The sequence below is a fragment of the Chaetodon auriga genome, chromosome 4 (genome assembly GCF_051107435.1).
Source record: "Chaetodon auriga isolate fChaAug3 chromosome 4, fChaAug3.hap1, whole genome shotgun sequence".
Taxonomy (NCBI): Eukaryota; Metazoa; Chordata; class Actinopteri; order Chaetodontiformes; family Chaetodontidae; genus Chaetodon; species Chaetodon auriga.
The window spans coordinates 9,449,091-9,459,230 of NC_135077.1; the positions used below are offsets into that span (position 1 = coordinate 9,449,091).

Below are 10,140 nucleotides of genomic sequence, written 5' to 3' on the forward strand. Positions count from 1 at the left end.
ATCACAGAATTAATGGAGTGGGCCGTGCTCCGCGAGAAATGACTCATAGTTTGGACTCCCTGTCATATTTTGGTGCATTAGGATACACGAAGTTCGAGTTTCCTGTCAGTTACTGCCTGCCTGCAACCTACTCATGGAAATGTAGTGATCTTATCACTATATAAATAGTATAGTATATAGTTTATATTTACATACTGGGAATGTTTTGCACAAAGCATAAAAATATTGCAGTTTTGCATTGAGCACGTTGCTTTAAATTAGTTTTGGTCACTTTTTAATTCTATCAGTATTTCTGGTTGGCTTCAGTGTCATGTGTCTCTGAAAAACAAGGTACAGTAAGCATTTTTAATTCTGAGCAAAAAGCATTATTGAGTTAGATAAATAGCTTTCCTGTAATTGGACTGTGTGGTAGATATTGTAATACGCAACTATCTTAAAATAAACTTCCCTATATTTTATGCAGTTTGTATATTTTTTGCGCACCAAAACAGTAAATAAATAAAACATACGTCCATTATTTTGTTATAATAAAGAAATACTTGCCATTGTTAGTACGAGATGGAAGTAGTGAGGGTGTAACCTCCTACAGTACATGCAGGCTTGAAAGAGAGGAGTACTGGAATGATAGTAATGAAAAGCGTCTGACAAGAGTTAAATTTTAAAGAGTTTAAAGTCAATTAAAGACAACATGATAAAGGGGCAGGTAAGAAGATAGGGATAAATACTACATGGTCAGAGCATATTTTGTTTTGTTGAGGGGAGGTAGAACAGTGCTGAAAAAGGAAAAAAGCTTATCAGACAGTCCCTCAGTGCTGAAAACATCTCATCTACTGCCGGACAGCCTCTCAGATCGCCAGATAACAGTGTTGTGTGCTAGAGAGAGAATCACAAAGCAAGCAGAAAATTGCTGTTAGAGCATCTGATTCCTATCAAAGCAACTCCATGTTTGTAATTCAAGTCTTTCCTTTTAAAACCCACAAATTTTCCAAATTTTACCAGTGGGGGAACCACACACCCCTCAGTGTCTAACTGCTCCCTCTGCTGGCCTCTTACTCCTCTCCCATCTGCAGTGGGTGGGTCTATGAGTGACAGCTGTGCCGCGATTGGCTGCTCCGGGAGGAGGCTGCCATGACACAGTGGATGCTGCACAGAATCAGTTCCACAGCATCAGCAGGCAGTGGACCTCCATCCTCCTCGTTATCCCTCTCTCCTTCTCTTTTTTCTCCTCCTTTGCCTCTCATCCTCTCACCACCACCCTTGCTCTCTCTTCTCTCTTCCTCCTCCACTCCCTCCGACAGACGGGCAGGAATAGCAGCAGAAGCAGCAGCAGCAGCAGCAGCAGCAGGCGGACTGGTAGGTGTGCTAAGGCCTGTCTCCCTCCTGCAGCACAGGCAAGACATCGCGGTCTCCTCTGATCTCCGTCAAGGACTATCTATTTGAGAAGTGTGTGTGTGAGAGAGAGGGAGCAGAGATCTGGAAAGTAGGCAGTGAGGACTACCACACCTTGGGAGCATTTAGAACCACTGCCGGAGCAACATGGGGTGAATGTTGCAGTGGATATTTTCATACTCACATCGTCTTCATCCTGTACTTGTTCTGCGTGCATACAGAAGGATTTATATTCTCTGCTTCTCAGCTGGAGCTGTTTGTTTTTCCTCCACTCCACAGCTCTGGGATTTGCTTCAGCATCGACTAGGCCTTGTGCCCGTGCACACGTGTGTCTTTGTTAATGAGTGTGTCGAATGTCTAACAAAGGTCACACCATTTGGAATGCTGTGTGCATGTATTGTCAGCCTGCCTAATGACAGCCCTCCTCTTTTCTCTCCAAATCTAACTTCATCGCCAGCCCTTCCCATCCACCTCTCCCTGCCTCACGTCCTCTACCTCACCACTTTTCTGTCTACTTGCATCTTCTCTCTCCTCTCACTCACTTTTCCTCTCCCTTAAAAACCCTCTTTCTCCCCCCTCTCCGTTCTCGTCTCCATCCCCTCTTCACGCCTCTTCTCCTTCCGGCTGGCTGGTTTCCCAGGATGCCTTGTTCCAGGCCACTCCGCTAGGCCCCAGCAGCATGGGCGGTGCCTGGGTGGGGAGAGAGAGCACGGATTGGACCCTTCCCCTCAGGACGGGCGCGCTGGCGGGTCACCCTCCCTCAGCTTCAGATGGGCGAGGACGCTGAGAGCCCCAAAATCAACCACACCTTCCTGCGAGACTACGTCACTGAAGGTAGAACAGACGGTGTGTCATCACTGTCTCTTTGGTGTCAGATAACATGCTGGCATGATTGAGTGCATTCATTTCAGCTTCATGGGTGCATTATCCCTGCACTACTGGATACAGGGAATGGATGCTGACATTAATCACTCCATGACTTACTGAAGCTCCCTGAGAGACACTGCATTGTTGGGCCTGCTTTAAATTTTAGATATGATTTTGACATTGTATTCTGCATTGACAGACGAATGTTTGATTTATGGTCTGGAGTCTCAAGAGCAGAAGGTAGCAGAAATACTGAGAATTTATGTCAGGCCCAGGCATCATGAGTAACAGTTACTCTGTGTATTGATCCATCATCTTTCAATCCCACGCCCTTCCACATGTCTTATTGTCTCGTAATTCTCTGCCCTTCCTTTTCTCTGTGCCTAATTTATTTCCTCTCTCTCTATCATTCTATTCTATCATCTCTTTCTCTTTCTCTTTCACTCCTACTTATTTTATTCAAACCATCCTCCTGCTTAATCACCTCATATTTTACTGTCTTCCTCCCAGCTGATGTCATCTCTACGGTGGAGTTTAACCAGACGGGGGACCTGCTGGCCACGGGGGATAAAGGTGGCCGAGTGGTCATCTTCCAGAGAGAGACTGAGGTCAGTTTAACATGTTAAACTTGAAATGATAGACCCGTTCTGTACCCAGCATATCCACACACACTACGGCATTCTGTGCATCCTAAAGGGAAGTTCTTTCCATTATATATTTACATGTGAATGTTCATTCAAAGCTCTGTTTTCTTCACAATTTGCCATGGACAGTCTAAAGGGGAGTCAGAGGAGGTGGGGGAGACGGGGGACTCTGGGGAGTACAATGTCTACAGCACGTTCCAGAGCCACGAGCCGGACTTTGATTACCTGAAGAGTCTGGAGATTGAAGAGAAAATCAACAAGATCAGATGGCTGCCACAGCAGAATGCAGCACATTTCCTCCTCTCCACCAATGGTGAGAAACCAGTGATGCCAGGAGATCAAGCATGACTCCCAGTTTTGATGAAGCACAATGAGCAGACCTGTGCACAGTTTGTACTATGAGATATCAGCTGTGAATATGCATGGACTTTGTTTGATATTAAAAATGACATTAGTACAACCTACTTCCAAAACCCGGCATTATGCCAGCCTGGCTTCATCTTCTATTACCTGGATGGGATAATTTTTCAAGCCAGTCACTGGAGTCACATTTGTGGGTACAGTAGAGACACTGACCTGCCGGTGTGAAAGCCACAGATTCTGATCTGTGCTTGAATCTGAATTGCCCCAAAATCTGTGAGATTGGGATCATATTTTGAACAAATGTATCTTAATTTACATAAACAGTACATTTTAAACTACACTAAAGACAATTTTTCATCTGGATTGCCTTAGAAGTCAGCCATATGAAAAGGAAGTCATTATCAGCTCTCCACTCATCCGAGGCCGTTTCAGTTATCTGTAGCGTTTATTGTCAGCTTTCTTTGCACTCAATCAGCTTCCTGTGATGTGCAAATCTTTTTGCCTGTCACAGATAAGACCATTAAACTGTGGAAGGTGAGTGAGAGAGACAAGAGGCCGGAGGGATACAACCTGAAAGATGAGGAGGGGCGGCTCAAGGACATCTCTACCATTACCTCTCTGCAGGTGCGTGGACTCATGCAAGCTTGCACATGCACACCGTCATTCTGGTCAGTCAGATGCTGTATGTATCAAGTTGACGTTCGATTGGCAAACCAAGAGTCTGCATTTTGTGCTGTTGCTTTAGCCCTCATAGGATCCCTGACTCTATGTCCTCTAATTCTGTCCTTCATGTCTTCCTTGTTGTCTTTCCATCGCTCTGTCTTTCCTTCCCTGCCTGTATGTAAGGTGCCAGTGCTGAAACCTACAGACTTGATGGTAGAGGTTCGTCCCAGGCGAGTGTTCTCCAATGGACATACCTACCATGTTAACTCAATCTCAGTCAACAGCGATGGGGAGACCTACCTGTCTGCCGATGACCTCCGCATCAATATGTGGCACCTGGGCATCACAGACCGTAGCTTCAGTATCCTTCCTAACGCTGACTTGTCTTGTTTATGTCTTACACGTACCATTTTTAATCCCACGGTGCTCAAAGACATCACTCTCTGCTTCCTATAATAGCTCGCCTCAGGTTTTTGTGTGTAACGTAATCTTTTACTGGAGGAGGTGACTCACATTTCACAGGGTATGAAATTCCCAGAACAAAGTAGATCTCTGAGGCTGTCTTTTTCTACTGTTATGAAAGTATTAGTGTGTGTCATCACAACTAACTCTGCAGCAGCAATGTGAAAATTGTACTTGGATATTTTTGAGGGGAAAAATCAATTTCCAGAACTAAATTAGAAGAGGGGAAGAGATGTGTAACAAAACCCCCCAGGTGCATGCCACAGACCCCTTTCCTGCAGATTAAGGGGAAAATGGTGCAATAATAAGTCAATAATATTTTTTGGGTTCTGGCTACATCCATTCAAACCATTTCGAGAACCTAAAATTAATACTTATTACATTGCTTAAAGGATAATCACATTTGATTGATTGGAGTAAAATAACATTGCTTGCCAACTGCCAGTGAATCTCTGCATTTAAGTATACTGTCAAAACAAGAAAGCATTAAATCCCATGTATGTTCGCTTGCATGACTCAATCACGTGAATTAGTAGCGTTGATGTGCACATGCAAGTGTGCCACAGTGCATCTACATGCTCTCTGAAGCACAGTCACATGGACTATATTGTACATGCACGTGGCATGCTGCTGCAAAGAAATAGCTGCTTTTGAATTATATTGTGCATCGTTTGTTTTTGCTAATTTCACCATTCATCTACTACTACCCCCACTGTGAACAGTGAAACCATTTGTCTACAGCTATGCCTCTAATAAAACTATCAGACACACAATACCATCTCTTCAAATATACATAGCAGTTGAAATATACTTTACTTTCCTGGTAATCTGAATTCAGCCTCGATCTATATTTAATGTAAACAGCGCATGACTATGTTTGGATTAATGTTTCAATGAGAGTGCCGTGCACCGCCTTGAAGTGTGTTTTCTGTGCTGGCTGTAGCGTGTTGGATGGGGTGCATTTGGTGATTTCCCATTCAAATGGAAGCTGACCTAGAAAAATCATAGAGGCATCTATGGAAGAAGAGTTTAAATAATTCACTCAGCAGTACACTTTCTACTGAACCACGCAGGACTACCACAAATAGAACAGAGAGAGGAGCAGAGTGTGCATGCATAGTGGGGCGGGTGGGGTTTGCTGGTGGCTGGGGAGCATTTTCTGGGTTGTGATTATGGATTGAGGTGCAGGGAGAAAGTAATGGTGCTAAAAAAAGAAACTGAAAACTGAAAAGATGTCGGGGAATGTGTTGGAATGCCTCACTCTGCCCTCTTGTGTGTGTGCTTGCTGGGCATCCATATATCAGATCATGTGCACAGTCATCATACTTTATCTACAGAGGAAGGCCTGTTTCTCTGTTTGCCACCTCCTGAGAATGTGGTGCCATCTCTGTGCTGTTGAATCCCTTCACAGACCTTTTTCACAGATATTGTGGACATCAAACCAGCCAACATGGAGGATCTGACGGAGGTGATAACAGCAGCTGAGTTCCACCCTCACCACTGCCACTTGTTTGTGTACAGCAGCAGCAAGGGCACCCTGCGCCTCTGTGACATGAGAGCCTCCGCACTCTGTGACAAACACACCAAACGTGAGCATGTTGTGGAGATTAGAGAGCTCATTTGTATCCCTAACATGGCATGTCAGTCTCACAAAACTAAATCTGTAAGTATATTTGCAAATAATCAGGAAAAAACACCTCACCAATCTGTCATTGATCAGTGTTTGAGGAACCTGAGGACCCAGGGAGCCGCTCCTTCTTCTCAGAGATCATTTCTTCTGTGTCGGACGTCAAGTTCAGCCACAGTGGACGCTACCTGCTGACCAGAGACTACCTCACCGCCAAGGTGTGGGACCTGAACATGGACAAGGGCCCTGTGGAGACATACCAGGTATGATAGTAAATCGGTAGTTATAATCTGTATGACGAATCTAGTTTATGGAGCCCCTGCAGCCTGTTTTGTTTGTGCTGCATAACTCATTTCCATGTTTTAGGACTCATTCCTTCAGCAATTGTGATAACTGACTACTGGTTATCACAATAAAATACATATCAATTATCAGTTATTCCTTTCAATAAATCAACATACACAGGAGGATTTTCAGTTTTTCTCTGTTTTAGTTGTGTAGTTGTGTGTTGCTTAATTTTGATTTTACATCTGGGAAGAATGTAAATTATATATGAGAGCGGAGAAGGAGGACTGAGAATATAAACACAAGCAGTTTGTTGTAGATAAGATAAGACTACATGCTGTGCTCTGCATGTAGTCAATCCACTGACTGTCTGCATGATCCTCAGGTCCATGAATACCTAAGGAGTAAGCTGTGCTCCCTCTACGAAAACGACTGCATCTTTGACAAGTTTGAGTGTGTTTGGAACAGCTCAGACAGGTAAGTGGCAGAGATACTAAGGAGAAAAGGAAGGATGGTGTATTTAAATCCTGTTGAAAGCAAAGGAGGGGCCGTGTGTTTCTGCTTACAGCGATTCCCTAAATGCTCAGCCTCTGCCATTATCCGACATTTAAATCAATCCCAGAGACAAGCTTTGCGGACATCAAATCAATCCCCGTGCCTTCAAATTTGTTTTTCCCCTCTCCGCCTCTTTGCTGTTCCCTGAACCTTGCTTTTCCACTCTTCACCATCTGCACTGCATTCACTTGCCCTTCTCAATATGACATCTCATTATGTCCTCCTCTCCTCTCCTCTCCTCTCTCCTCCTCAGTGTCATCATGACAGGGGCGTACAACAGCTTCTTCCGGATGTTTGACAGGGAGACGGGGCGAGGCGTAACCCTGGAGGCTTGGCGGGAAAGCAGCAAGCCTCGGGCTGTGCTGCGGACGCGGCGAGTGTATACTGGTGGTAAGCGACGCCGTGGAGATGTGGGCGTTGATAGCCTGGACTTCACCAAGAAAATCCTGCACATGGCTTGGCATCCATCTGAGAATATCATTGCCATAGCAGCCACCAACAACCTGTACATCTTCCAGGATCGTGTCAACCCTGAGACGCAGGCACAGTGACAGAGATATGGACAGTGGTAGACACAGTGCTTTTATCGATTGTCACAGACTACGACCCAGATGCATTTGGATGTCTTATAGAGGGCATGGGGAGTGGATGGCCTGTGTGAGAAGCTTAAGTCAAGGCCAAGCTGTTTCACAACATGCTGAGAGAGTGGCTTCATGTTAAAATGACAAGACTGTTAATTTATTTCATCCACAAGGAAGGTGTACAATCATTTTTGTTCAACACTTAGATGAACTGACATCTCCAGCACCCACTAGGACATGTTTTTTGGTCCCACTACTCCCACTTTTTGAAAATGTTTGCATAAGTGTCCCACTGTAGGGGCAGTAAAAGAGGTGCAGGGACACCTCTCCATCTGCAATGACTCAGCGCTGTTGACCACACATTGTTGCACTCTGCGTTGATGTGCTCTGGTAGTCCTTGACACAAAAAATGGAAGATGCACATAGGTGGGTAGCAACAGAGAAGGAATGATGCTACAAAAACACAACGGTCTTGACTAGATTCCCAATGACTTTGCCAGACAGCGCATCTAAATCTAAGCATTTTCAGTTCACTGTTGTGGAACATTAGGAGCAGTGTTATTGTACAGTTCTTCACAACAACGTCTTTTTCCTCTATTGGGTGACAACAGCAGCTGAACCTCTCCTTCAGAGCAGTGCTCTCGGAGATTGCACGCATAAACGACCCCTACTCTTTGCCCTATTCACTTTGCAATAACAGCACTAAGAAAAACACAGTGCAGCAGTATTCCTGCTTTAAAACATGAGCTCTTCTTCTACAGGTACACACTCTTTTTACTGTCAGCTGTAAATATTCTGTGTTCTTTTCTTTCTTTTTTTTTAAGAAAAGTGGTACTATTTATGGTTCCAGAGAGCTAAAAGATGCATTTTGTGTAGTACACTGCAGATGAAACTGGGACCTCATTCATAGAAAAGTTGCAGAATCACACTATTCCAGTTAAAGGCGTGGGGGCTTTTTCTTGCAGCAGTGCATAAATGGGTATAGCTGGTTGTAAAGAGAGAGAAGTGACTCGTGCACAAACCAACACTTACCGTTTTGTCATGTATATTCGGCTCCTATTGGGCCTTAATATCTGTATTAAGGCCATTTCCATGTCTAAAGTATATACACCCATGTCGTACATTACTGAAAATGAGAGTGACAGTGTGTTCATGCTCACATATGCTCATTTGAGGTCGATTGGTGTTTGAATCTAATACAGACAAAAGCTTAATTTATTTTAAGTGTTATGCTAGTTTAAGATGAACAGTGTTCATTTTATAATGCATAAGCACAGTTTGGAAAAGTGTCTTACAATCAAGAAAAATCCAAACACATTGCTCAGAAGCGAGGCCCATGATTCAGCCAATCAAAGGTTCGGTGAGTGAGTTTGTGTCCAGTGTATTTGAAGGTCAGAGGTTATCATCAGTGCAATAGCTCATTGTGTACATTGCTAAAATGTCTTTAACATTCAAACAATAACGTCATGTGAGTTTATCATATCACAGGTTCTAAATGTCATTTTACCGTATACCTCACAGTGCCACATGCTCCTCTGGGGTGCGACCCTGAAAGCCCAGGATGTACAGCAGTAAGGTGATGCCTGTGTTGGACTGAATTATGTGACTTGGTCAGGATTCGATTGTTTACAGTGAAGTGCTTTGTTTTTAAGTGACCTTGGCCCTGATGGGAATTATTAGCGGTCTGGATTAAGGTTGTCAAAAGTATTGATACTTTTTCGATACCACGTGTTTAAAAATCTCTGATTGATTGATTATACATTCTACACTATCAAACCATTACTATCAACCATTACTATAAACAACACTACAAATGTGTTCATTTGTATTCATTGAGTTTGTCTGTACCAGCACTGTGCACAGGTTGTTAACGACAAAAGAAAAACAAAAAAAAGGTTTTTTGTGTGCCTAGGACTTCTTTTTTTTTGCTCTGGTATCAAAGAGGTATCAAGTTTCTTTTTTATACTACTATTATATCAAAACTGTGGTATCAACAATATGGAAAAGTAGGTGACAACATTAGTCCAGATGTGTACTGTAGGAGGTGGAATCAGTCCCTCAACAACAGTTTGACTGTGTAAACCTTACACCCCAAGGAAAGAACGAAATTGTTAATGTTCCACTTGTCTGTTCTCTCCTTACATTTCACCTCCTTTTCATTTCAAAATCACTTCTGTTGCAGCCTGTGGGCTAGTTCTATGTTTTGCTCTTGACTGTCCGCCATTGTTGTTGAATGCAGACACGATCTTGCACTGGTTTAACAAAGCATACAAAACACAGCAAAATCCACAATGATGACAACCCACAAGAAAATGGTTTACATGGTCACAGGCCACCTAAAGTATTACGTAAGTCCCAGGGCTCAGTCCTCCAACAGCGAGCTGTAGTTAAGAGCAGGCCGGGTGTAATCGCATCATAACCACCATCACATACAACCAGTGAGAGGATTCATGTCCAGGAGCACAGCAGCAGCAGCATGTTGCCATTACTCAATGCTACTAGCGTGTATATCTATCATACTGAAAATGAAAAAACAGAACAAAAAAAAAGGACAAATCTAACAATAGAAAAAACATAACTCAAATGAGGTGAATGAAAGGAATGTGCATTAATAAAATAATGTGAAATCAGACAAAAAATGTGTCATGTGTACCCTTTTATGTCTTTGTATGAATGTTGAAGGGGACGCCATTTTTACTCATCA

At 43.4% G+C, this 10,140-nt stretch overlaps 1 protein-coding gene across 2 annotated transcripts; it reads left to right on the top strand.

Moving 5' to 3' along the window:
- Nucleotides 1-1,101: 1,101 nt before the first annotated feature.
- ppp2r2ca (protein phosphatase 2, regulatory subunit B, gamma a) lies at nucleotides 1,102-10,075 on the top strand. Of its 2 annotated transcripts, none has more exons than XM_076727992.1 (10): nucleotides 1,102-1,353; nucleotides 2,030-2,223; nucleotides 2,767-2,864; nucleotides 3,030-3,213; nucleotides 3,775-3,887; nucleotides 4,110-4,287; nucleotides 5,813-5,977; nucleotides 6,109-6,278; nucleotides 6,686-6,777; nucleotides 7,109-10,075. In XM_076727992.1, the coding sequence occupies exons 2-10, from the start codon at nucleotides 2,160-2,162 to the stop codon at nucleotides 7,404-7,406; spliced, it is 1,362 nt and encodes a 453-aa protein (XP_076584107.1). In that variant the 5' UTR covers nucleotides 1,102-1,353; nucleotides 2,030-2,159; the 3' UTR covers nucleotides 7,407-10,075. The 2 variants fall into 2 exon arrangements, with proteins under 2 accessions (XP_076584107.1, XP_076584106.1); XM_076727991.1 differs by having other exon boundaries at nucleotides 1,110-1,353; nucleotides 1,847-2,223.
- Nucleotides 10,076-10,140: the final 65 nt, after the last annotated feature.